The 27,451-nt window shown below is 47.8% G+C and overlaps 1 protein-coding gene across 1 annotated transcript; it reads right to left on the bottom strand.

Moving 5' to 3' along the window:
- Positions 1-9,279: 9,279 nt before the first annotated feature.
- On the bottom strand, positions 9,280-12,002 carry LOC119317186 (auxin response factor 8-like). Its single transcript, XM_037591607.1, has 3 exons — positions 10,793-12,002; positions 9,734-10,695; positions 9,280-9,608 (listed from the first exon to the last, which is right to left on the bottom strand). Exons 1-3 carry the CDS (start codon positions 11,843-11,845, stop codon positions 9,539-9,541), a joined length of 2,085 nt encoding a protein of 694 aa, XP_037447504.1. The 5' UTR covers positions 11,846-12,002; the 3' UTR covers positions 9,280-9,538.
- Between the last annotated feature and the right edge of the window lie 15,449 nt (positions 12,003-27,451).

Below are 27,451 nucleotides of genomic sequence, written 5' to 3'. Positions count from 1 at the left end.
CTTCAGTAAGCAGCAGTAGCGAAGGAATCGCTCGATCGGGTTCAGTTAACAGCCATCGATCGATCGCTCGGGTTCAGTTAGAGCCCAACGCCTCGCTCGGGTTCAGTTAGAGCCAACGCTTCGCACACACACGCGTACATGTACGAGAGAAACGCGCATCGCTCGGCCCCCGACCTCCCACCGTAACCGGGACCTCCCTGAAATTTTCCTCGCTCTCGCTTCTACCACGGTTTTTTCCGTCATGGACGGCCCAAAGAATGTCATGCAGCTGCGTCTCCGGCCCGCCCAGGACGAAAAGCCCATTTTTTGTCATGATTTTTTGTCATAGAAGTAGGAGCCCACCACATCTATGATGATACCGGGTTTTGTCACAATTATCGTCATAGAAGTGTCATATGTATGATACAAAAAAAATTCGTTCGGCCCAGAATGTCATGGATGTGTCTTTTGTTTGTAGTGCAAGCTCGTCAAGTTATTGCTTCATTCATCGAGGATATGCTTTCGAAGATCATTCTTGATTGATTTCACTTCCCCGAAACCTTATTTCCGCTGCTATGTTTGGGATCAGTTCAAAACTTTCGAAAGAAATTTTGAATCTCCCATTCACCTCCTCTAGTCGATATACTCTCGGTCCTACCAGAAAGTCACCCCCTATGCCTCATCCATTGGCTCTATAATGTATTCCATGCTATGTACCAGACATGATGTGTGCCTTGCCATAAGTCCGGCAGGGAGGTACCAAAGTAATACATGAGCGGATCACTGGCCAGCGGTCAAAAATATCCATAAGTACCTAAAGAGGACTAAGGACATGTTTCTCATTTATGGAGGTGACAAAGAGCTCATCGTAAAGAGTTATGTCGATGCTAGCTTTGACACTGATCCGGATGACTCGAAGTCAAAGACCGGATACGTATATATTATGAATGGTGGAGCAATCAGTAGGAGTAGTTCCAAGCAGAGTGTCATGGCGGGATCTACATGTGAAGTGGAATATATAGCTACTTCGGAAGTAGCACAAGAAGGAGTCTGTATGAAGGAGTTCATATCCGATCTAGGAGTTGTACCTAGTACACCGGATCCAATGACTATCTTTTGTGACAACACTAGTGTAATTTCCATTGCCAAAGAGCCCAGGTTTCATAAGAAGACCAAGCACATCAAATGCCGCTTCAACTCCATTCGTAATTACATTAAGGATGGAGACACATAACTTTGCAATGTACATACGAATCTGAATGTGGCAGACCCATTGACTAAACCTCTTCCACGAGCAAAACATGATCAGCACCAAGACTCCATGGGTGTGAGATTCATAACTATGTAAACTAGATTATTGACTCTAGTGCAAGTGAGAGACTGTTGGAAATATGCGCTAGAGGCAATAATAAATTGGTTATTATCATATTTCCCGTTCATGATAATTGTTTATTATTCATGCTAGAATTGTATTAATCGGAAACTTAAATACATTTGTGAATACTTAAACTACACCGTGTCCCTAGTAAGTCTCTGCTAGACTAGCTCGTTGATCAAAGATGGTTATGGTTTCCTTACCATAGACATGAGTTGTCATTTTATAACGGGATCACATCATTAGGAGAATGATGTGATGGACAAGACCCAACCGTAAGCTTAGCATAAGATCGTGCACCTCTTGACCTAATTCTTTCGCCTATATATACTCTTATATCCCCAAACCACCAGAGAGAGCCACGAAAACACTTTTCCACCACCGCAACCTTCTGTACCCGTGATATCCCATCTAGGGGCCTTTTCCGGCATCCTGCTGGAGGGGGCTTCGATCACGGAGGGCTTCTACATCAACTCTATTGCCCTTCCGATGAAGTGTGAGTAGTTTACCACAGACCTACGGGTCCATAGCTAGTAGCTATATGGCTTCTTCTCTCTCTTTGATTCTCAATACCATGTTCTCCTCGATGTTCTTGGAGATCTATTCGATGTAATACTTTTTTGTGGTGTGTTTGTCGAGATCCGATGAATTGTGAATTTATGACCAGCTTATCTATGAATATTATTTGAATCTCCTCTGAATTCTTATATGCATGATTTGATATCTTTGTAATTATCTTTGAACTATCGGTTTGGTTTGGCCAACTAGATTAGTTTTTCTTGCAATGGGAAAAGTGCTTAGCTTTGGGTTCAATCTTGTGGTGTCCTTTCCCGGTGACAGTAGGGGCGGCAAGGCACGTATTGTATTGTTGCCATCGAGGATAAAAAGATGGGGTTTTCATCATATTGCTTGAGTTAATTCCTCTACATCATGTCATCTTGCTTAATGCGTTACTCCGTTCTTTATGAACTTAATACTCTAGATGCATGCTGGATAGCGGTCGATGTGTGGAGTAATAGTAGTAGATGCAGAATCGTTTCGGTCTACTTAACACGGATGTGATGCCTATATTCATGATCATTGCCTTAGATATCGTCATAACTTTGCGCTTTTCTATCAATTGCCCGGCAGTAATTTGTTCACCCAGCGTATTATTTACTATCTTGAGAGAAGCCTCTAGTGAAACCTATGCCCCCGGGTCTATTTTCCATCATATAAGTTCTATTTTCCATCATATAAGTTTCCGATCTACTATTTTGCAATCTTTTACTTTCCGATCTATCAACCAAAAATACCAAAAATATTTACTTTACCGTTTATCTATCTCTATCATATCTCACGTTTGCAAGTAACCATGAAGGGATTGACAACCCCTTTATCGCGTTGGGTGCAAGTTGTTGTTTGTTTGTGCAGGTATTCGGTGACTTGTGCATTATCTCCTACTGGATTGATACCTTGGTTCTCAAACTGATGGAAATACTTATCTCTACTTTGCTGCATCACCCTTTCCTCTTCAAGAGAAAACCCAACGCAAGCTCAAGAAGTAGCAGGCCACACCCCTCCTTAGAGGAGGGGCTAAGGGTTGCACCCCCTGCCCTTGCCCCTATATATAGTGGAGGTAGAGGAGGCGAGCCGCAACCTAAACTCTGGCGCAGCCCCTCCCCCTTCCTACCACCATATTCTCTCGGTATGGCTTGGCGAGGCCCTACCGGAGTAACTCCACCACCATCTCCACCACGTCGTCGTGTTGTTTGAGATCCCATCTACTTCTCTCCATTCTCTTGCTGGATGAAGGAGGAGGAGACGTTGCTGAGTTGCACATGTGCTAAACTAGGAGGTGCCATCCGTTCGGCGCTAGATCGCTTTGGATCGTGATTGGATCACGAAGAGTACGATTACATCAACCGCGTTATATATGCTTCCGCTTTCGGTCTACAAGTGTATGTAGACACACTCCCGTCTCATTGCTATGCATCTCCTAGATTGGATCTTGGGTGTTTCATAGGAATTTTTTTGATTTTCATGCTTCGTACCCCATGAAGTGGGATGTGGCCCGAGTGATGAAGAACGAGTTATGGTCAAACAGCTCCGGGAGGTACTCCGACAAGAGGAAATCTTGATGCGGCAGCAATCCAGGGTTCCGTGGCTCTGCGTGGAAATCGTAATATGGGTTATTTCCATGCCCAAGCTGCTCAGCGGAAACGTATGAATAAAATAGAACATCTTGAGGGGGAGGATGGGTACATGTGTCAAACACCAAAAGAGAACCATGCAAAAGTCCAAGGGTTCTTCCGGTCCTTATATACCTCCCAAGGTTTTAGGCCTATGGATGCGCTACTTAATTTTGTCCCTCCCAAGGTGACTAGCCAGATAAATGATCGATTGGACATGCCATTTACGACTGAAGAGGTTAGGACGACGCTCTTCCAGATGGCGCCATCTAAAGCACCGGGAGTAGATGGATTCATGGCGGGGGTTTTTCAGTGGCACTGGTCACTCCTGAAAGATGATATAGTCCCAGCCATTTTGGATTATTTTTTTGAATGGTGGAGTCCTACCCGATATCATGTTGATACCAAAGGTGCGATGTCCACAATGCATATCCCAGTATCGGCCCATATCCTTATGTCCTTTGTTGTACAAGATTGCCTCAAAATGCATTACCAATAGGATAAGGGATTTTATGGCTGAGATTATAAGTGAGGAACAAAGTGCTTTCATGCCTGGACGCCTCATTACCGACAATGTTTTGACCGCTTGTGAAAGTGTTTGTGCAATGAGAAGAAGGAGGAAAGGGAAGAACAATGTTTGTGCAATCAAACTCAACATGATGGAAGCATACGACTAGGTGGAATGACACTTTGTAGAGGCCATTATATTGAGTTTGGGTTTCAGCTCAAGTTTTGCTTAATTGATTATGAAGTGTGTTACTTCAATCAGATTTACTGTCCTTGTGAATGGGGAACTGCTTCCATACTTTACACCCTCTCGAGGTTTTCGTCAAGGCGATCCCATTTCACCGTATATGTTCCTTCTATGTGCAGAAGGATTCACTTGTTTATTGAACCTCCATGGCGATACTAATGTGGATAGGGGAATTCGAGTGAGTTATCATTCACCGTGGGTCAATCATTTACTCTATGCAGACGACAGTCTAATCTTTATGAATGCAAAGGTGTCTAGTGCGCTCAGGTTGAATGAGGTACTACGGATCTATGGTGATTGCTCGGGTCAATGTGTAAACAAGGACAAAAAATCAGTGTATTTCAGTCCTAACATGCCTGAACTGGTGCGCCAGAATTTGAAAGTAGTTTTGAGCATCTCAATTGAAGCTTTTAATGAGCATTATCTGGGGCTCCCAACTACTGTCGATGGCATTACCAGTGGAACTTTTGAACATCTTGGTGAGAGGATTAGAAGCAAGCTTCAAGGAGGAATGGAAAGGCTCATCTCATGCGTTGGAAGAGAGGTGAGGCTCAAAGCTATGGCTCAAGCTATACCGACACACTCCGTGAGCTACTTCAAGTTAATGAAGAAGGTCTGTAAAGGTTTCTCTTCAACCATGGCGAGGTATCGGTGGAGTAGCTCAATCGATCGCATGTCTTTACACTGGATTGATTGGCCTTCACTCGCTAAGCCTAAAATTGTTGGAGGGATGGGATTCCATAATATGGAACTTTGCAATCTATCCTTGCTTGGGAAACATGGCTGGAAACTTATCACAACTCCAAAATCTTTTCTGTGCTCGAGTCCTCAAGGACAAGTATTTTCTAAACAATGAATTCATGGAGGCCACTATCCCCAAGTGTGCGTCGGCCTATTGGTGGGTGATCATTGCAGGCAGACAGGCTCTTAAATCTGGGTTAATTAAATGAGTTGGAGATGGCACTTCGGTGTCTATTTGGAATGATAGCCAGGTTCCAGGACTTATTTCTTTGCGGCCTTCTGTTGACATTGGAAGCACAAATGTATCATCTGTATCTGAGCTGCTTGATGTGGATCGAGACATGTGGACGATTGACTTAGTGAGCAAACATTTTATTGCTCCCAAAGCATATGCCATCCTAAATATCTCGTTAGGGATTGGGGGAGGAAATGATTCGTGTGCATGGACATCAGAAAAGTCTGGGGTCTACTCTTTGAAATCTGCATACCGTTCTCTAATGACTCAGAACGAGAATTCCGCTATACAGGAAGAGACGGTTACAGAAACTTCAGAGAAACAAAAAAAGTTATGTACTAGACTTTGGAAGCTTAAAGTTGTGCCAAAAGTTTGTGTGTTCTAGTGGCGAGTGCTTCGAGGAAGTCTAGATGTTGAGAGCACTTTGAAGCACAGACACATTGCGGAATTGACATGGTGCATAGTGTGCGTCGATGGAGATGAAGATATGTATCATGCATTGATAAAATGCATTGATGCCAAGCTATTTTGGAAGGAGGCGATGGAGTGGCTGGTGGTTAAGCTCCCGGAACTCCATACAGAAACATGGTCTATGGACATCTTATGTGATCCTAGATTTGATGACACTTATCAAGCAAAAATTATCACGGTCATGTGGGCGATCTATATGTCGAGGAACAATGTTACCCATGGCAGAGCAAGCTTGGATCCGGTAAACTCGATAAGAATGACCAGGGAGGCCTTGTCGTTGTTGGACCTCCCACAACAACATGCTAGGATTCTATCGGGTCACGGTTGGAGACCCCCTGACGATGACATCAAGATCAATACAGATGCAGGGATATCCATGGAGGCTAGGCTGGGTGGACTAGGAGGCATTGCTCGATCTTTCACTTCCTACATGAGTGCCTGGTGTAAATTTGTTCTAGGTGTTACAGACCCACTTGTTGTGGAGGTGCTCTCTCTCCGTGAAGGTGTGGTTTTTGCAAAGCTCCGAGGTTTTCTGCGGGTGGAGATAGAGACCGACAGCTTGGAGGCCGTTAATCTTTAGAACTCGTGTCGTTCTTTGCGCTCGCTAATAGCGTCGGTGTTACTTGATATTGAAGGGCTAACTTCCTCTTTTACTTATTTTTTATTCATCATGTAAAGAGACACGCCAATGCCCCTGCCTATCTATGTGCAAAGTATACATGCACATTAGAGGTGACAGAGTGTTGGATGGACTCCCCTCTTAGCTTCTTGGTCACTAGCCTTATGGCTGATAGTGTCGGAGCCCCTTTGATTGAATAAATGCCCTCAATTCCTACAAAAAAGGTATTGTTATTGAGGTGGTGCATAATTAAATGAGGAGAGAGAGGATTAAGTATAATAATATGAGACTATATCATATTAAATCATGTATTAGTATGTGTCATGTATGGCAATAAATGATGTCAATATGATAGTTTCAAGCTAGTATGATTCTTTGCACTGTGAATGTAGTATCATACACTAGTATCACACACCCTCCCTCGATGAAGTTTGGCATTTAAAATTTGTCTACAAAGGAATGTACTTCTATCTTTCCAATGCACTTTAAAGTAGAAAAAAGGCTTCTCCCCCATCACATGACAATCAAGGCCAATAACACACATGATTTTCTCACTTTCTACATGCATTGAGATCATTGGTGATGGGGTAATTAAAAAGAAAAGAGATGATGGCTTGCATCTTCCCGACGCATTTTTTTACTCCACTTCACAATCTGTCCTAAAAATTCTAGATATACACTTATTTGTGGAAGGGAATATGCATAACACTAGTATGTGATACTCCCTTGTAAAGAAATATAAGAGTGTTTAGATTACTACTTTGATGATTTGAACGCTCTTAGAGCATCTACAGCCAGGCCTCTCATACCTGTCTCAAATGCCTGGGCAGGCCGTTCGGTCACTGATCAGTAAAAAATCGACCCAACCGGACCTCTTGAATTGCGGACAAACTCCTGGCCTGACCGGCAACCCTCATATCTAGCACAAATATAGGGCGGATATGAGGCGACCTAAGTGATGAAGCTATGTATCTAGGGTAGGGTCATAGGCCTGACCTAGACTACCTCCCCAAGGACATCACCCTAAAGCCGGCAGCATTTAAAGGGTACCATCATCCACTCGACCAAAGACATTCCACTCAGAAGAATCAATGTCATTCGACCGTCACAGAAGTCACTTGACAAACAGAAGATCTGAAGCCACTCTACACAGCAACGGTCTGGCGTTTACTCATAGCCTTAACTACCATTTATAGCACTTTAATACGGACGTTACCTGTAACGCTCCACCTTTATGTACATTGAACCTCGCATAACGGAGGGGGGCCGGGGTCCCGGCGCACTCTATATAAGCCACCCCCTCCTCCAGGACAGGGGTTCGCATCTTTTGTAAACACACACACACACACACACACACACATAATCCAGCCGACCGCCCCAGGGCATCGAGACGTAGGGCTATTACTTTCTCCGAAAAGGGCCTGAACTCGTAAACTCGTGTGTACAACTACTCCATAGTTAGGATCTTGCCTCTTCATACCTACCCCCATTCTACTGTCAGTCTTAAAACCACGACACTAAGCGCATCCGCCACGTCATCCCGACCCACCGCAGGCCCATCCCGACCCCACAAAATCCCCCTCCTGAGCAAATCCTAGCTCACTTCACTCCGCTCCGCTCCCCGACGATCGCTTTTCCCCAATCCGTCCAATCCCTAGCGCCGGCGAGCATTTCAAGCACCGACAACCACTCCGACAACAACTCCGAAAACGAGTATGAGATAGCGCTCCGTATCGCGCTCGAGCGCTCGCGGGTCGGTACGAGCGGCAGCTCTGGGTTCGGTGCGACACCTCATGTTGCCCGACGCCAGCCTATCCCGCCCCGTGCGTGGATCTGCGCGGGCTGCCCAATCTGCTCCGCCAGCCCGACGACCTACTCCACCTCCGACGCTGCTCCGCCCAAGCAGCAGTGGGTTCTAGTACCCGCTCCGTCGGCGCCGTGGATGCGGGCGTTTAAAGGGTTGAATTTGGCAAGTGGTTGTAGATGCTCTTGTATTTCCTTACGGATGGAGTACTTCAGAATGTGACGAGGGAACAGCTAGCGAGGCACCTGAGCAAGGTGTCCAAAAGCAGCCAAAATATCAGCGGAACGCAACAAAACCCAATCGGGTGAGGACGCGCACCCTGTGGACCAAATAGTGACGTGCGTGTGACACTCTTGTGAAAGAGGCAGTCGCCGCTGGCGCTGGCGCTGGCCCGGGCATTGTGCCATGCCTCCCCCCTTGCTAGGCGAGGTGTCGGCCTCGAGCGACGATCCTTTCTCAGCTAAGCAAGGTCAGACCGACAGAAGCAATAATTTCTCGCCCCTGAGCGAGCAAGAGGACGGGAGCCTGGAGCATTTATGCCCGAAAGGCAGCGGGGATATGCAACACGATACTACGGGGCTGTTTGATTTTAGGACTAGCATTGCCACACTTTGCCACACATTTTTGCCAAACTTGACTAAGGTTAATTTATTAAAATGAGAGCCACAATTTGGCAAGCCTAAGGAAAGTGTATGCCATGTGGGGTCCAAATGTGGCTTGCCTAAGATGTGGCTTAAACCAAACACTCACCTACGTTGGTCAAACTTGCCTAACGTTAGATGTGGCAATTTTTGGCAAAATTAGTCACAAACCAAACAGCCCCTACGATGCTCAATCTCCACGATGAGCTCATCAAACAGAGCATGCGGGCACGCAGAGAAACGCCTGGAGACGAGGCCACGGGGTCAGAGACCGCTGTATGCAATGATACCCCGGCAGGCGGCGGCAGCGGCACCCATTACTGCACTGACACTGAGGCCTTGCCTCTGCCTCGCCGCTGCCGCTGAGCTAGCGAGCTTGTCCCTTGGCGACGGGCAGGGCGCCGCTCAGACGGTCCGAGAGACCGAGAGGGGCATTCAAGTCTCCGGACCCCGGACGATCGCACGGTTTGCATTGTAGTACATCGGGAATTCAAGAACTACTGCTCCACATGCATCTAATTTCAAGAAGAATGCTAGTAGTACATGGATTACACGAGGAGAACTGGACGGACTCATTGGACACGAAGAGCATAGGTTCCCCTGATGGAAGAAAGCTATGCCATACTGGTTCCGAAATCAATTGAAAGAACAAGATAGCTCATTAATAAATAAAAAACATGATGGCTCATTGAGCTGCACGGATACTATGGACGAACGATGCTCGCCCAAGGTTGGTTGCTGCTGCTCTCTAGCTCCCTGTGTTGTTGCTCCCAGCATCTGTTACTATGGTAAGCCTCCGTGCCGACTTGATAAACTCGCTGAAATGGGCAGAGGAAATTAAACCATTGTGCGTCAGTCCAAGTTAAAGACCGGTCCATCCGAATTCTGATAATTTATGATTTCATCACTAGCAAGTTTAACACGCAGAGGGATTGGTTCTCACCTGAAAGGCTCGTCACCGGCGTGCTTCACTTCACCGTCGGCTCCACGGTAGAGCACACGGCTCCTCAGTTCCGCACCCTCGATGCAGAACGTCTCGGACAGGCGGCCATAGAGCTCCTCAAACGAGCCCATCGCCGAGCAATCGAGATTCCGACCGAGGGTATCCGACTCGACGAACACCTTGCATTGCCCGGGCTTCAAACCGAGCTCGGAGCCGTGGCTATTGTCTCCAAACAGCCGCGGTCTCTCCGACGATGTGTTATCGGTCGAGCCACTGTTCTGAACGACAGTAGAGCCCGAGCCCTGCGATGCATTGCCCGCCTTGTCGGTGTTCCAGTTGCGCGTGCTGTACCCGGCGGCCGCGGGGGAGTTCACGACGCCTGCCGAGTCGCCACGGCTCATCTGCTGCGCCGTTAGTATTGTCTGCCCGAAGAGCACTAGCCCCGGCGGCTTGGCGTCGTTGGGCCTCTTGGCGCTGGCAGGCAGAGTGGTTGAGACGCCGTTGCGCGCCGGTGAGCTCCCAATGGTCAGGTCAGTGCTGATTCTTGGTGGGAATGGGATCGTTGCAGGACTGACATGATCGTGGCAACGGAGCCCCGGATACATGAGTCTTGACTGCAGGTGGGTAAGGTGGAGATCCGATAAAAATGGACCAAATTGCGAATGCCTGGCTCCCTGTATGCCTGAAGGAGCACTACAATCCGGGAAGGGGGAGAAGGACGGATGGTAGCTGTCGGTCTGATGATAATGGTGCTGATGGCCGTGCACCATTGGGTTTGGGAGGAACGACGGGTTTAGGAGCTGACCCTCGAAGGGGAACTCCGGGTAAGCCGGCATACGGGACTTCTTGCGCGGCGGCGAGAAGGAGGCGAGGTGCATGGCCGGCATGCTCGACACGATCTCGACCAGCCACGGGCTGACCCGCTTCACATTCTGGAGGAGGTCTGGCTCGTCCCACGTCACCTGCGTAGTTACCAAATTGACAAGTGAGCGAAACCTGAAACCTGTACAGAAAAGCAACTGTATGATTTGTTGGCGGGGGTGTAGTGTCGTGCCGTACCTGAAGAAGCCTCCACGGCGACTGCGGCCAACGGGTGGGGTGGGCGACCTGGACGCCGGCGACGGTGCCCATGAACCAGCTGATGCGGGACGAGTCCTGGGTCTCGAATGCCATCTTGAACCGCATCCCGGGGCACCACTGAACCCGCATCGCCGCTCGCACTGCTGCGGCGCGCACGCAGAACTCCGGTGTGCTGGCGCGCGGGAAGTAGACGACCTCGAACGGCTGTCCGCTGCCCGCCAGCCTCGCCGCCTCGACCACGTCCTCGGCGCGCACCTTGCCCCGGGTGCACGGGCTCGCATTGCCTCGCATCGGACCCGAATAGCGGCCCCAGCCGGTCAAAGACAAGGATCCCTCCTCGGCACCGCAGAAGCCGCGCTTGGCGCGCCGGATGCCCACGTGGAGGTCCCCGCCGTCGCCGCGCAGGAACACGATGGAGTCGCCGGCCACGAGCTTCTTCTGGTTCACGAACGCGCTCCAGCCCGTGGTGAGCAGGTGCCGGCGCGGGGTGCCCCGGTAGATGTGGCGGAACTTCCACGCAGTCCCGTGCACGTCCTTGGCGATCACGGTCTGCACGGGCGGGTCGGCGGCGTAGTCCAGCCGCGGGAAGATGGTCTCGGCGCAGTACCTCGGCACCGAGAAACCCCCGCCGTTGTTGGCGTCGGACTGCGTCAGAGTCTTGGCGAACGACGCCGGCTTCTCCTGCTCCTCATCGGCCACCGCCGCGGCATCATCCTGGACATCGCCATCCGCGTCCGTGGCGCCAAGTGGGGCCAGGCGGATCCTGGCGAAGACCTCGTCGGTGTCCGTGTCGGCCACGTACCGCACGGCGGCGACGCGGCAGGGCACGAGCGCCGGGACGCGCGCCGCGGAGAGATCGGCCCCGGCGTCGAGGCCAAGCGCGTGCTCGGTGTGGCCTTGCGGGAAGTAGTAGACGTTGCAGCCCACCGGCGGCACGGTGCACATGCCGCCCGCGCACGCTAGCCACAGCTGCCGGTCAACGCGCCGCTCGGCGCCCGGCACCGGCTCCGTCAGGTCCGCGAACGTGATCATCGGGCGAGCACCAACGCCCGAGCGAGGTGGAGGGTTTTCTGGGAGTGGTGATGGACTGGTGGCGCGATAGGTGGGAATCGGAGGCAGAAGCGGAGGCGAGCAACGAACGAGTGGTGCCCTTCCTGCTGTAACTCTCACAACGAACGGCTTATTACGAGTCCCATTCATCAGTGAGTGGGAGACAGTGGGGCTCGACCGGCTCGTGGATATAGTCGGATGGCGCATCGCGAGGAAACAGGGTGCGGGACCAGTGGCTACACGGACGCCTGCAGAAGTGTGAGTTTCAGTGTGCGTTAGCACTGCACAGTACTCGTACTCAACTAGTGACACGGGCAAGCCCATCGAGGATATACCGCCTAGTGTGTTGCTAGGACATTATGATCGTGACATTTGGTATCTTTTTGAATTATTTGGATTGCTTACCACATGACATTTGGTACCTAGAGCCACTCTGATTTCGCCCAAGTTTTGTGTTTCCGGTTTGATTAGCAAAAATTCCCAGCAAAAGGTGTTGATCTCTGTTGAAATTCGATGCAAAACACCTATGGTGTACCTGCATTCGGTTGAATTGCCGGATAACCTTCACCACGACGAGATCCACCAAGCCGACATCGACAATGCGCGTGGAGGGTGACAAGGTTGATGATGTGCTCAAGTCCGGGTGCAGAGCTGTCGATCCGCGATCTCCAATAACTCATTGCTGCTACGACTTCATCAAATTGTACTGTCTAGACCAAAGCTTTGTCGTGTAAAGTTGATGATGTACTCAAGTCCCAGTATGCAATTCTCATTGAGCATTGTGAGACGGCAACAATGGTGACACGGTTGCTGACCTCAACTAACTTCCTTGCCGAGCAAGTCATCAAGCTAGTGCAACGAGTGGACATGTTGGAATCTAGGCCACCACCTCCGCCTTGTCCTCAAGCCAATGCACACAAGTGGGCTAGTGGGCACAACGTTGCAGCGAAGCACCAGGGGGTTGTGACAAGAACCATTCAGGTTTAGAGGCAAGCCTTGGGCCAAGGACACACGCTGACACGCACATCATCTCCCCCACCCCCACCCCCTCCCCGGTCCATTTTTCAATAATTTGTCACTTTGCTGAAGTAGGAAAAAATTCGGGGCGTCATTCTGGTCATACCAAAACACCTCACATGAATTTTCCTCGATTTGATGGGGATGATCCTAAGTGGTCAGAGTTACTGATGGGTGTGTATGCTAAGTTTGGCATCAACAAATATGAGCAGTACTTGCAACAATTATTCATGTTACATGGATATCATGTCAAGTTTGAAGAGCTTATGCATAAAGTGTTAGTTCATAACAAAGGATATGATGAAACTTTCTTAGTTAATAGATTTGTCAACGGTCTCAAGTCTAATATTTGCATAGCTATTAGATTACATCAACCTCGAACTATTGATGTGTCGTTGTGCTTGGCCCTTGTACAGGAGGAGGAACTTGACAATATCACAAGGAAGCCATTTTATAAGGATGATTACAAAGATTGTCACAATTCACAAACTGTTCATCAAGACAATTCATAGTTCAGACGGGGTTTTGCGGGCGGCTCCAGATCTTCTCAAAACATAAGACAAAAAGTTTGACAGTCTGAAAGCTATGAGGAGAGACAATGGATTATAATTCAAATGTGAGCGAAAATTTGCTCCTAGCCATAAATGTGTTGATAAGGTTTCTTTGCATGTGTTCTAGGAACTAATGGAGGCTTTCCAAGTAGTCTCTGCTAGTGAAGAGGATCAAGATCGGACACCCAATAGTGATTCAGAGAATGAACTCATGAGTCTTTGTGAAGATGCTATCTATGGTAATTCTATGAGGAAAACCTTCAAGATCCAAGGCTTTGTGGGAAAAAACAATCATGATCCTAATTGATTGTGGTAGCTCTCATAACATCATCACTGAGCAACTAGCACAGAAGCACAGATTGGATCAAACAAAGGTGCATGCTCCAGAGGTGAAACTAGCCGATGGAACACCTAACATGTACTTCTTCAGTGTCATATTTGAAATGACAGGCACATGGCATGAATTTCAAACAAAAGTTTAGAATACCACCACTGGGATGTTGTGGTTTCATTCTGGCCATGGATTGGTTATCTAACTATAGCCCAATGTTTGTCAATTGAAGAAAACTAAGAAACTGAGGATTCATCATGCAAGAAAAAGGATTACTCTCGGGGGAATTAAAAGCACACCCCTTCTGAATGCTTACCATTGTGTCCTTCTCAACTAAATAAATCGTTGTGACAAGGACATGCTGAACAATTAATGCAATTATGTGTTGTTATTGAAGAAGATCGAAACACCCAACTTCCTAACGAAATCAAGCAAGTCCTTAAGGATAATGCAGTAGTGTTTGAGGAACCTACCCAAATACCTCCATCCAGATCCTATGATCATACTATTCTCGTGTTACCAGGAGCCAAACCACTGAAATTGAGACCATATAAAGTGCCTCTCCATCTTAAAGATGAATCGAGAACAAGTAGCTCACATGCTCGAAAATGGCTTATTAAATGCAACATCCCATTTTCATCTCCTTTTGGTCAATAAGAACTAAGGAACATGGAGATTTTGTGTGGTTTACACGCAGCTTAATGTAGTAACCATCAAAAACAAATATCACATGCGAGTGGTTAAGGAGATCTTAGATGAGTTGGCAGGATCTCAGTGGTTCAGTAAGCTGGATATCATCAAACTCTGATGGCAAAAGGGTGAAGAACATAAAACTTCATTCAAAACCCACAATGGGCATTTTGAATTAAAGGTCGTGCCCTTTGGTTTGAAGAGTGCACCGACTACATTGCAAGAAGCCCTAAATACAACTATTCACCATTTGATTAGAAACTATGTGTTGGTATTTGTTGATGATATACTCATATACACTGGAAACCTTGAAGAACATAAAGAATAGTTGGGTTTGTTGTTCAAAATCTTACATGACAATAATGTCCATGTGAAGAAATCCAAATGTTCCTTTTCACAGCAAAAATTGGAATATCAAGGGCATTGCTTCCTCTCGACTAGGAAGTTGTTGGGCGCCCAAGTGCAAGGGTTTGTAGCAAGCAACAATTTCCCCCAAGTGGATGACCTTAAGGTTTATCAAACCAGTAGGAGTTGCAGAACAAGCAATTATCAATAACGGGACACATGAATACAAAAAACCTTGGCCCCAAGGAAACTAGCGAGGTTGTCAATCTCACTAGTTTTGCAAGTTACAAGGATAAATGCACGAGTGTATGTAAGATTTTATTGGAACAAGAAAGTACAAGAAATTGTAAAAGAGAGCGTTGATCGAGGTTGAAAAATAAGAAGAACGATGGACTAGGGTCCAGAGGTTCGTTAGTGGTTTCTCTCCAAAAGAAAGCATGATGTGGTGAACAAATTACAGTAGCGTATCGATTAAACTGCATTTTTATAACTATGAATATCCATGGCATAATCAACATATTAGCATCACGACCAAACATCTATAGACCTTTATCCAACTGTATCCACAGCTCATACTCCAACCAAGACCGTTATCTAGCATGCATCTTAAAGTATTAATTAAAAATAGAGTAATGCATTAAGTATGATGACATGAAGTAGATGATATATTGTCTTCCCCCTGCTTTCAAAGGACAACTACCAATCATCTTTTTGTCTCTACTGGCAACAACACAATACAGGCCTTTTCCACTTTTTATAACGGCGGGAGTTACTTGCAAGGTTGAACCCAGCTATCATACACAACTCCCTCTTAGGGATCAAATACCAAACTTGGCAAAAGAAAGATAGATAGATATGAGAGCATATATGAGTAAAAGTATGCAACAAAGAAACCAAAGATATCTAAAAAATATTCATGGATAAATCTAACCATAAAGTGACAATTCATCACACTTCACACCGCTACAAACACACCAACATATTACATCATATGAAACACAATTATGTAGGGATCACATATGATCTTTGTATTGAGAAACATGGGAGAGAAAACCAACTAGCTATTGTTATGGACCCATAGTCGAAAGCAAACTACTCAAGGGCGATCATGGTGACCTTCAAGTTGATGGAGATGGGCTCCATGATGATTACCCTGTGACGCCCCCGATTTAATCGTACACTAATCATACACGCAAACGTGTACGATCAAGATCAGGGACTCACGGGAAGATATCACAACACAACTCTACAAATAAAATAAGTCATACAAGCATCATATTACAAGCCAGGGGCCTCGAGGGCTCGAATACAAGAGCTCGATCATAGACGAGTCAGCGGAAGCAACAATATCTGAGTACAGACATAAGTTAAACAAGTTTGCCTTAAGAAGGCTAGCACAAACTGGGATACAGATCGAAAGAGGCACATGCCTCCTGCCTGGGATCCTCCTAACTACACCTGGTCGTCGTCAGCGGGCATCACGTAGTAGTAGGCACCTCCGGTGTAGTAGGAGTCGTCGTCGACGGTGGCGTCTGGATCCTGGGCTCCAACATCTGGTTGCGACAACCAGGTAGAAGGGATAGGGGAAAAAGAGGGAGAAAGCAACCGTGAGTACTCATCCAAAGTACTCGCAAGCAAGGAGCTACACTACATATGCATGGGTAAAAGTGTAAAGGGCCATATCGGTGGACTGAACTACAGAAAGCCAGAATAAGAGGGGGGATAGCTAATCCTTTCGAAGACTACGCTTCTGGCAGCCTCCGTCTTGCAGCATGTAGAAGAGAGTAGACTAAAGTCCTCCAAGTAGCATCGTATAGCATAATCCTAACCGATGATCCTCTCCTTGTCGCCCTGTGAGAGAGCGATCACCGGTTGTATCTGGCACTTGGAAGGGTGTGTTTTATTAAGTATCTGGTTCTAGTTGTCATAAGGTCAAGGTACAACTCCAAGTCGTCCTGTTACCGAAGATCACGGCTATTTGAATAGATTAACTACCCTGCAGGGGTGCACCACATTCCCCAACACGCTTGATCCCATTTGGCCGGACACACTTTCCTGGGTCATGCCCGGCCGCGGAAGATCAACACGTCGCAGCCCCACCTAGGCACAACAGAGAGGTCAGCACGCCGGTGTAAACCTAAGCGCACAGGGGTCTGGGCCCATCGCCCATAGCACACCTGCTTGTTGCGAACGCGGCCGGAAGCAGAACTAGCCCCCTTAATACAAGAGCAGGCTTACGTTCCAATCCGGCGCGCGCCGCTCAGTCGCTGACGTCACGAAGGCTTCGGCTGATACCACGACGCCGGGATACCCATAACTACTCCCGCGTAGATGGTTAGTGCGTATAGACCAAATGGCCAGACTCAGATCAAATACCCAGATCTCGTTAAGCGTGTTAAGTATCCGCGAACGCCGACTAGGGCCAGGCCACCTCTCTCCTAGGTGGTCTCAAACTGTCCTGTCGCTCCGCCTCAAAGTAACAGTCGGGGGCCGTCGGGAACCCAGGCCCACCTCTACCGGGATGGAGCCACCTGCCCCTTCAGCCCCCATCTCCGAACAGTATCACAGATAAGGTAACTGTGTAAAGTATATTATATATGCCCGTGGTCACCTCCCGAAGTGATCACGGCGCAGTAGTATAGCATGGCAGACGGACAAGAGTGTAGGGCCACTGATGGAACACTAGCATCCTATACTAAGTAGTAGGATAGCAGGTAATGGTAACAACAGTAGTAGCAAGGATAGGCTATGCATCAGGATAGGAATAACGGAAAGCAGTAACATGCTACACTACTCTAATGCAAGCAGTATAGAGAAGAGTAGGCGATATCTGGTGATCAAAGGGGGGGCTTGCCTGGTTGCTCTGGCAAGAGAGAGGGGTCGTCAACTCCGTAGTCGTACTGGGGGTCGCCGGCAGTCTCAGGGTCTACCGGAAAGAAGTAGTGGAGGGGGAACACAATAAATAACAGAGCAATCAAAGCATCACAAAGCGTAACATGGCAATACGCGGTTCTAGGTGTGCCCTAACGCAGCAGTACGTGGTACCGACGAAAGGGGGAAACATCCGGGAAAATAACCCCGGTGTTTCGCATTTTCGGACAGATGAATCGGAGGGGGAAAGTTGCGTGTTCGCTATGCTAGGGATGCGTGGCGGACGAACGGGCTACGTATCCGGATTCGTCTCGTAGTTGTGAGCAACTTTCATGTACAAAGTTTTTCGATCGAAGTTACGGATTATTTTATATTAATTTTAAAAGCTTTAATCAATTTTGGAAATAACAGATTTTAATTAATTAGAAAAGGTAATTATTGGGTCAGCGTGACATCAGCATGATGTCAGCAGGTCTACAGGTTGACTAGGTCAACCCTGGCACGTGGGGCCTGTTCGTCATAGTCTCAGGTTAATTAAACATGATTAAATGATTAACTAAATGATTAGGTTAATCTAATACAAGATTAATTAAGTTAATTAATTAATTAATTAATATTTTTATCTATCATTATTTTTTGATTTAGAAGTGGGGCCTGATGTCATAGACTACTTTTAGGAGGGGGTTAGCATTTAGGGGATTAGTCCCTAATCCAACAGGGGCCAGCCCATCTGTCTCGCACGAGCAGGGGCGCCGGCGGCATGAGGCAGAAGCCGACAGCGGCAGGCGCGACGAGCAGCGCCGGGTGCGGCCGGCGGCGGGCGGTCTGGGCACGCGGGTGTGGGATAGGGCGCAGCTAGGGCGGCGGCAGCAGCAGTAGTGAGCAGCCGCAGCACCTAGGAGTGGCGCGGCGCGACGCTAGCTGCAGAAGCAGTGTAAGCAACGGGCAGGGGAGCAGCGAGCAGCTGCGGCTGCGGGCGTGCGCGAGACAAGGCGCCGGGTAGGGCCACGGCGAGCGTTGCGCGTTCAGCACAAGGGGGAAGAGGGAGCACGGGGCGGTGCTCACATTCGATGCAGGGAAGGGGGTGGCGTGGCTCGATGGCGTCCGACGAGGAGGAGGATGGGGACGAGCGACGGTGGGGAAGGAGATTCGGCGATGAAGCGGTCCGGCGAGGCGGCTTCGGGCGACGGTGAGGTTCAGCAGCGTCGGGGCATCAAAGCCGGCAAGGTAGCTCTGGTTGGCGGCGAGGCGCGGTCGGAGGGCAACGAGGCGCCAGGCTCGGGTGCCAGCGTGGACGACGATGGGGAGGGGGTTTGCTCCAACGCTGCTGGAGGAGGCCAAGCAGGGGAGGCGGCGGCGCCATGGCCCTCCACCGAGCAGAGGATGGCGCGAGGAGCTCCTCTCCCTGGCGCGATATGTGCGTGCAGGTGTGGGAGTGGACGAGGGAAAGCGAGGGAGGGAGAGAAGGGGATCGAGCATAGCACTCTGTGATGCACACGCACGCGTGTGTGTGTGGCGGCGCACGGGAGGGAGTCGAGGGAGACGTGGGGGGAAGTGGGAATCGTGGGATGGATCGAGGGTTAGGGTTCGGTGGGTGAGGTGATAAGGGGAGTGAGGGGGCCGGCCCGGGCCGGTTTGGCTAGCTAGCTGGGCCGGTTGGCCCAGCGCGGGGGTGCTTCTTTTCCTTTTTTTTGTTTTAGTTTTTATATATTTTCTCTTTTCTATTTTATTTTTATTCAAGTGTTATGAAATACAAAAGTTAAAGCTAAATTAATATTATTAACTATATCTCTGACATAAATAATTTGGCACTTTAAATAAGTATGTTGTATTTGTTTAATACTTAAAGGGCATTTAATTATTTGTTGTAACGACGTGTTAATTAATTTAGTCCATCTAACTATTTTATAAAAAGATGATTTCTCCACCACAATTACCTATGATTTATATGCCGCATTTCGAACATTTTTGTTTTAATATTTGAAAACTTTTGTGGTTTTCCTTTAACTTAAATTTGAATTTGATTCGTTCTGAACTAACGCGAGACTAACAATAGTAACCGTGGTGGCGTAGCATCATTAACGTGGGATTACTGTAGCCTAATTATCCGGGCGTCACAAATCTCCTCCACTACAAGAAATCTCGTCCCGAGATTTAGGCGGGGAGTAAGGGGCAGAGATTGGTTATGAAATTCTAACGGATCTTCTCGGTGTTGGTTGCTCTTCTTGAAGAGGTCAATCCAATATATTGATGCCTTCATACTTCTGCTTCAGGTCAAAATGATGAAGTCGTCATCCTATCTTCGGGATCTTCATCGTACTTACGAAAAGGTAAGGGGTAGCTCGGCTACGACAGAATGCTTAAGGGGTAATCGTCTGGGTTTTTCCCGTGAATGAACAGATGAGTATCTCTCGAGTTGAACAAATTGAGAGTAAGGTAAGAAGGTACAATAAGGAGTTTGAAGCGGATAGACAATCATCGTTCCCTGAAACGATGTGTTGAAGGGGTTTAGAGCAATGTGAATAAGCAGTGCATCTGATACCAAAATAGATCAACAGACAGGTGGCACGTGAATTACATATGAAGTCAAGCGCGAGGAATAACTTTGACAATAGGTTGTACAGGAGAGTCAAGTTTCGATCCTGTGGAACTATGGGTTATGGGCCCACCATGTGGGTTAAAAGTATGAAGGGCGAGGACATCTTGCACGATCATCTGAGCAAGGCATGTCAGAGGATAGTCCGTCGGTTAAGTCGGCAACAACATCAGTACCAAGGGTGAGGGACGAAGAGAACCATTCTCCTGCTCGTTGAAATGAGGCGGACCAATAGGCAAAGTTCTCGTCCATCGGTGGTTATCGAATGTCATCAACAATCGCGACAGGGTCTTGCGGACAGAGAGGTACAACGAGGTGTTTACATAAGCAGGGAAATATTACTGCTTATATATTATAGATCACAAGGAGGTTTAAACAAACCAATGGAAGGAAAATGTGATCATCAGATCAAACAGAACAGTGGAAAGGATAATGTGTTTGTCACATATACCAGGGGTATACCCTTCCCAAGGACAAGCAGAGCATGATATCCATGACAGTATATAATGTAGAAAACTCCTTAGGTAGGGGAGAGAAATTTCATGACATTACCCGTACATCGGTGTTTGGATAATTGAGCAGGAAACATTTAGCATTGGGCTTCAAATGGTCTTGTTGAAAATTGAAGTACCATAGGCATGCTCCGAGAAAGCATTGACATGGTCATCAGGTGAAGATCAGACTTTGGAAACACAAAGGATCCATCAGGAATAACTTGTAGAATAAGTCTTACAATTTCCTCATGGAAGAATGGATAACCTTGCTGAAAAGGAATCTATAACAATATGGCCAACCGGCCAGGTGTGCTAGGCACGACACCACCTTACCGGGTCACATAAGACCAATGTTATAACTCTTGGAAATATGTTCCAACCATCATATCTGACCGAGATTCAGATCTGATTGGTGTCAGGATAACTCAGACTCAGGAGGCCCGAGGAGAAAAGGTGCGACACAAATTGTCAAGATGACATTGTAAGATTCTCGGGAATTGAACTGGGGAAGCAAGTTCCGAATCATGAGTTCATTATTAAATCAAGGGTAGAATGAGGTGGCTGATGAACTCAGTGACAATTCATCGAGATTTCCAAAAGATGGATTTCCACAATTATGTGAACAATAAATATCATTTGTCGGATCAATGATATAATGATGTATGCTCGAGGGAAACATGCTCAACTGAGCAATGATAGAAGGGTGCACCCAGGAATCTGGACTAGGTAGCACGATCAATGTTTGAATGATGATTCAATAAGCAATAGATTTCTAATGAAACTGTAGACCAATAACTTCAAAGCAATAGGGTTGCTAGAAGTTTAGAATTTACACATCACAGACCATTTGTCGGTATTCCGGTTAGAAACAACAGGGAGACCAAGAAATGAACGCAAATGGCGAGAGATATTACTATACCAAGAATTCTCAAGAGGTGGTAAAATTACCACGACATTCTTGACACAAAAGGTGGTAATATTCCAAGGTAAAGAAGGACAAATGCTGGATAGCAAGGAACTCAAGGTATAACACAAAACATGAACAAGTTTGTGTTAGAGGGAAGGCAATAAAGTGGCCGATGATAACACAAATCATCAGGGGCAAGGATGGTATTTCTCATCATGAATTCAGTTGATACCCTTGAAGAGTTCAGAATGCTGATGATTAAAATTAGCATGATAATGATGTATCCGTTCAGGCTAGGACAGACATGGAGTATTAAACTTGTAAGCGATGAAGATCTCTAATCCTCGTTGAATCGCAGTGCAGACTCGATTCCTTTATCGGTGTCCTTGAGTGTTTCATAACTCAAAGCCCGTGAAAAATTGGAGTCCGTGAGAATGTAATACCTGATGAAGAACTCATAAGAGGTTATGCAGTTCCATGATAATCTTGAGATACCAGGGGGGTAATGCTCGACGACAGATCAAAGTAGAGATTGGACTAGGGTATTGCTCTGCAGAAGACAAATGCTTAAACTTGCACGAGAAATGTTATTTAAAGGAGAACATGATCGGAACCACGATTGCAAAAGGCCAGATCCCAGAGATAAGATGAACTTATACCAAGGGAATAATTAATTTAAGAAAAGCTTTAATGATAAGATCTACATCGTGTCCATGGGCATGAACACAAAGTTCAAGGTCGACTCCCACTTCTTCAATGTATAACCTTCCATTCACTTTTCGCTTTGATAAAGGCATTAGTGTTGAAAGTTTTATCTGGTGAAATACCAGATGAGTATGACTCGTGAAAACTTCCGAGTTCACACATATAAAGGAAGGCATAGGTTCAACCCGTCAGGGTATCATGGAAACATATACCACAAGCTTCAATAGTAAATACGACCAGCTCGAAAGCAGAGCATGGTTGGCCAAGCAGATGATACCATTTACCAAGGGCATTATGTATCAGGTAAAGAACTCACAATAATTTTGGTTGTGAAGGACAATGTCGGATAATAACCCGGCAATGGGTATGGCGATTCACAACGGGGCTGATGTGAGTATCGATACTCAATCAAAGGAAGAAGGAATGCCATGGCATCGGGTTATAGAAACAACTGACTAATTCAAAGCTTAATGCAAAGAAACTTTATGATCTCCAACTCAAGGGATCATAAGCAATCGTTTTGATCGAAAATGAATAAGTTCAACAGACTTGGAAGCACAAACGATCAAGGCATTGATTGGTCAAGAACCAGCTCATATCCAAATGACGTCTGAGCCGGAAGGATGAATCCTAGGATTCGACTGAGGAATGCGAGCATCCTCAACATATTGAATCAACAGACTTAAAAATGATAAAGACAAGGGAGGCCAATAAGATTACGAAACTTATGGGATTAACCATAATGCAAGAAAGCGAGAATTTCAAGAGCAATAGGCTGCTCGGGATTTTCGGAAGATCGAATGATATTTTGAAGTCTTTGGCGAAACACCTGAACAACTGTGAATGAGCGGATACTCGATAAGTGCGAGAATTATCCGTAGGGGTATTCAGGTGACAAAGAACAGCAAGGCAGTAAGCTCAAAGGATTCTCGAAAATACGACGAGTATTTCGGGGTATCTTGTAATAACAAGACCAACTAGGGATGTATGTAAGCATAACAACTGCAAGTATTTATCCCTAAGGGTTGACGGTGGAAGGGGAATTGTAAACACGATGAACACAAATTCTCGGGTTAACAACGGTGAGTATCTTCAGGGTCTTCACGTGCAGCAGGCGATCATCAGTAATAAGGGGCTCTCTGGGTGAAAGTGATAACGAGATCCTAATGTTAGATTTAGCAAAATTCATTTAACCCGAATAGAAGAGAGTTCAGAGTCCCAGAGTAAGGATCGAGGAGTAAAAGATCCTAATACCACCCAGATGGCGACGTGGGCCCGTAAGGCACACAGCCATGTTAGTAAAAGTTTTTGTAATGTCTAGACTCAACTTTGGCCAAGGAGTGTGTAAGGGGGATTCCTACAGGCAGTCGGCTCTGATACCAACTTGTGACGCCCCCGATTTAATCGTACACTAATCATACACGCAAACGTGTACGATCAAGATCAGGGACTCACGGGAATATATCACAACACAACTCTACAAATAAAATAAGTCATACAAGCATCATATTACAAGCCAGGGGCCTCGAGGGCTCGAATACAAGAGCTCGATCACAGACGAGTCAGCGGAAGCAACAATATCTGAGTATAGACATAAGTTAAACAAGTTTGCCTTAAGAAGGCCAGCACAAACTGGGATACAGATCGAAAGAGGCGCAGGCCTCCTGCCTGGGATCCTCCTAACTACTCCTGGTCGTCGTCAGCGGGCATCACGTAGTAGTAGGCACCTCCGGTGTAGTAGGAGTCGTCGTCGACGGTGGCGTCTGGATCCTGGGCTCCAACATCTGGTTGCGACAACCAGGTAGAAGGGATAGGGGAAAAAGAGGGAGAAAGCAACCGTGAGTACTCATCCAAAGTACTCGCAAGCAAGGAGCTACACTACATATGCATGGGTAAAAGTGTAAAGGGCCATATCGGTGGACTGAACTACAGAAAGCCAGAATAAGAGGGGGGATAGCTAATCCTTCCGAAGACTACGCTTCTGGCAGCCTCCGTCTTGCAGCATGTAGAAGAGAGTAGACTGAAGTCCTCCAAGTAGCATCGTATAGCATAATCCTAACCGATGATCCTCTCCTCGTCGCCCTGTGAGAGAGCGATCACCGACTGTATCTGGCACTTGGAAGGGTGTGTTTTATTAAGTATCCGGTTCTAGTTGTCATAAGGTCAGGGTACAACTCCAAGTCATCCTGTTACCGAAGATCACGGCTATTCGAATAGATTAACTTCCCTGCAGGGGTGCACCACATTCCCCAACACGCTTGATCCCATTTGGCCGGACACACTTTCCTGGGTCATGCCCGGCCGCGGAAGATCAACACGTCGCAGCCCCACCTAGGCACAACAGAGAGGTCAGCACGCCGGTCTAAACCTAAGCACACAGGGGTTAGGGCCCATCGCCCATAGCACACCTGCACGTTGCGAACGCGGCCGGAAGCAGAACTAGCCCCCTTAATACAAGAGCAGGCTTACGTTCCAATCCGGCGCGCGCCGCTCAGTCGCTGACGTCACGAAGGCTTCGGCTGATACCATGACGCCGGGATACCCATAACTACTCCCGCGTAGATGGTTAGTGCATATAGACCAAATGGCCAGACTCAGATCAAATACCCAGATCTCGTTAAGCGTGTTAAGTATCCGCGAACGCCGACCAGGGACAGGCCACCTCTCTCCTAGGTGGTCTCAACCTGCCCTGTCGCTCCGCCTCAAAGTAACAGTCGGGGGCCGTCGGGAACCCAGGCCCACCTCTACCGGGATGGAGCCACCTGCCCCTTCAGCCCCCATCTCCGAACAGTATCACAGGTAAGGTAACTGTGTAAACTGTATTGTATATGCCCGTGGTCACCTCCCGAAGTGATCACGGCCCAGTAGTATAGCATGGCAGACGGACAAGAGTGTAGGGCCACTGATGGAACACTAGCATCCTATACTAAGCAGTAGGATAGCAGGTAATGGTAACAACAGTAGTAGCAAGGATAGGCTATGCATCAGGATAGGAATAACGGAAAGCAGTAACATGCTACACTACTCTAATGCAAGCAGTATAGAGAAGAGTAGGCGATATCTGGTGATCAAAGGGGGGGGCTTGCCTGGTTGCTCTGGCAAGAGAGAGGGGTCGTCAACTCCGTAGTCGTACTGGGGGTCGCCGGCAGTCTCGGGGTCTACCGGAAAGAAGTAGTGGAGGGGGAACACAATAAATAACAGAGCAATCAAAGCATCACAAAGCGTAACATGGCAATACGCGGTGCTAGGTGTGCCCTAACGCAGCAGTACGTGGTACCGACGAAAGGGGGAAACATCCGGGAAAATAACCCCGGTGTTTCTCATTTTCGGACAGATGAATCGGAGGGGGAAAGTTAATCTAATACAAGATTAATTAAGTTAATTAATTAATTAATTAATATTTTTATCTATCATTATTTTTTTGATTTAGAAGTGGGGCCTGATGTCCTAGACTACTTTTAGGAGGGGGTTAGCATTTAGGGGATTAGTCCCTAATCCAACAGGGGCCAGCCCATCTGTCTCGCACGAGCAGGGGCGCCGGCGGCATGAGGCAGAAGCCGACAGCGGCAGGCGCGACGAGCAGCACCGGGTGCGGCCGGCGGCGGGCGGTCTGGGCACGCGGGTGTGGGATAAGGCGCAGCTAGGGCGGCGGCAGCAGCAGTAGTGAGCAGCCGCGGGAAGCAGCCGCATCACCTAGGAGTGGCGCGGCGCGGCGCTAGCTGCAGAAGCAGTGCAAGCAGCGGGCAGGGGAGCAGCAAGCAGCTGCGGCTGCGGGCGTGCGCGAGACAAGGCGCCGGGTAGGGCCACGGCGAGCGTTGCGCGTTCATCACAAGGGGGAAGAGGGAGCACGGGGCGGTGCTCACATTCGATGCAGGGAAGGGGGCGGCGTGGCTCGATGGCGTCCGACGAGGAGGAGGATGGGGACGAGCAACGGTGGGGAAGGAGATTCGGCGATGAAGCGGTCCGGCGAGGCGGCTTCGGGCGACGGTGAGGTTCAGCAGCGTCGGGGCATCAAAGCCGGCGAGGTAGCTCTGGTTGGCGGCGAGGCGCGGTCGGAGGGCAACGAGGCGCTAGGCTCGGGTGCCAGCGTGGACGACGATGGGGAGGGGGTTTGCTCCAACGCTGCTGGAGGAGGCCAAGCAGGGGAGGCGGCGGCGCCATGGCCCTCCGCCGAGCAGAGGATGGTGCGAGGAGCTCCTCTCCCTGGCGCGATATGTGCGTGCAGGTGTGGGAGTGGACGAGGGAAAGCGAGGGAGGGAGAGAAGGGGATCGAGCATAGCACTCTGTGATGCACGTGCACGCGTGTGTGTGTGGCGGCGCACGGGAGGGAGTCGAGGGAGACGTGGGGGGAAGTGGGAATCGTGGGATGGATCGAGGGTTAGGGTTCGGTGGGTGAGGGGATAAGGGGAGTGAGGGGGCCGGCCCGGGCCGGTTTGGCTAGCTAGCTGGGCCGGTTGGCCCAGCGCGGGGGGTGCTTCTTTTCCTTTTTTTTGTTTTAGTTTTTATATATTTTCTCTTTTCTGTTTTATTTTTATTCAAGTGTTATGAAATACAAAAGTTAAAGCTAAATTAATATTATTAACTATATCTCTGACATAAATAATTTGGCACTTTAAATAAGTATGTTGTATTTGTTTAATACTTAAAGGGCATTTAATTATTTGTTGTAACGACGTGTTAATTAATTTAGTCCATCTAACTATTTTATAAAAAGATGATTTCTCCACCACAATTACCTATGATTTATATGCCGCATTTCGAACATTTTTGTTTTAATATTTGAAAACTTTTGTTGTTTGCCTTTAACTTAAATTTGAATTTGAATCGTTCTGAACTAACGCGAGACTAACAATAGTAATCGTGGTGACGTAGCATCATTAACGTGGGATTAGTGTAGCCTAATTATCTGGGCGTCACCTCCGATAGAGTATTGGAAAATTCCTCTAGATTGGATTGCCATGTATTAGAGATGTGAGGCGGCAGAAACACAATAACTCCTCGATATTTAGAATTTTTGGAGTGAGCGAAAAATATAGGCATCGAAACACGATGGAGTGGTCGACCAGGGGCTCCAAGGAGCC

This window comes from Triticum dicoccoides, chromosome 6A (assembly GCF_002162155.2).
Source record: "Triticum dicoccoides isolate Atlit2015 ecotype Zavitan chromosome 6A, WEW_v2.0, whole genome shotgun sequence".
Classification (NCBI taxonomy): Eukaryota; Viridiplantae; Streptophyta; class Magnoliopsida; order Poales; family Poaceae; genus Triticum; species Triticum dicoccoides.
The sequence above is the reverse complement of the archived record's forward strand: the minus strand, read 5'-3'. Positions and strand labels throughout refer to the sequence as shown.

What these genes read in the sequence shown, in the direction of transcription:
- LOC119317186 (XM_037591607.1), bottom strand. Translation starts at nt 11,845, where the DNA reads ATGATCACGTTCGCGGACCTGACGGAGCCGGTGCCGGGCGCCGAGCGG. An exon ending in CGCCGTGGAGGCTTCTTCAG is followed by an intron (nt 10,696 to 10,792) that starts GTACGGCACGAC and finishes GTAACTACGCAG; the next exon opens with GTGACGTGGGACGAGCCAGA. An exon ending in GCCGGTGACGAGCCTTTCAG is followed by an intron (nt 9,609 to 9,733) that starts GTGAGAACCAAT and finishes TGCCCATTTCAG; the next exon opens with CGAGTTTATCAAGTCGGCAC.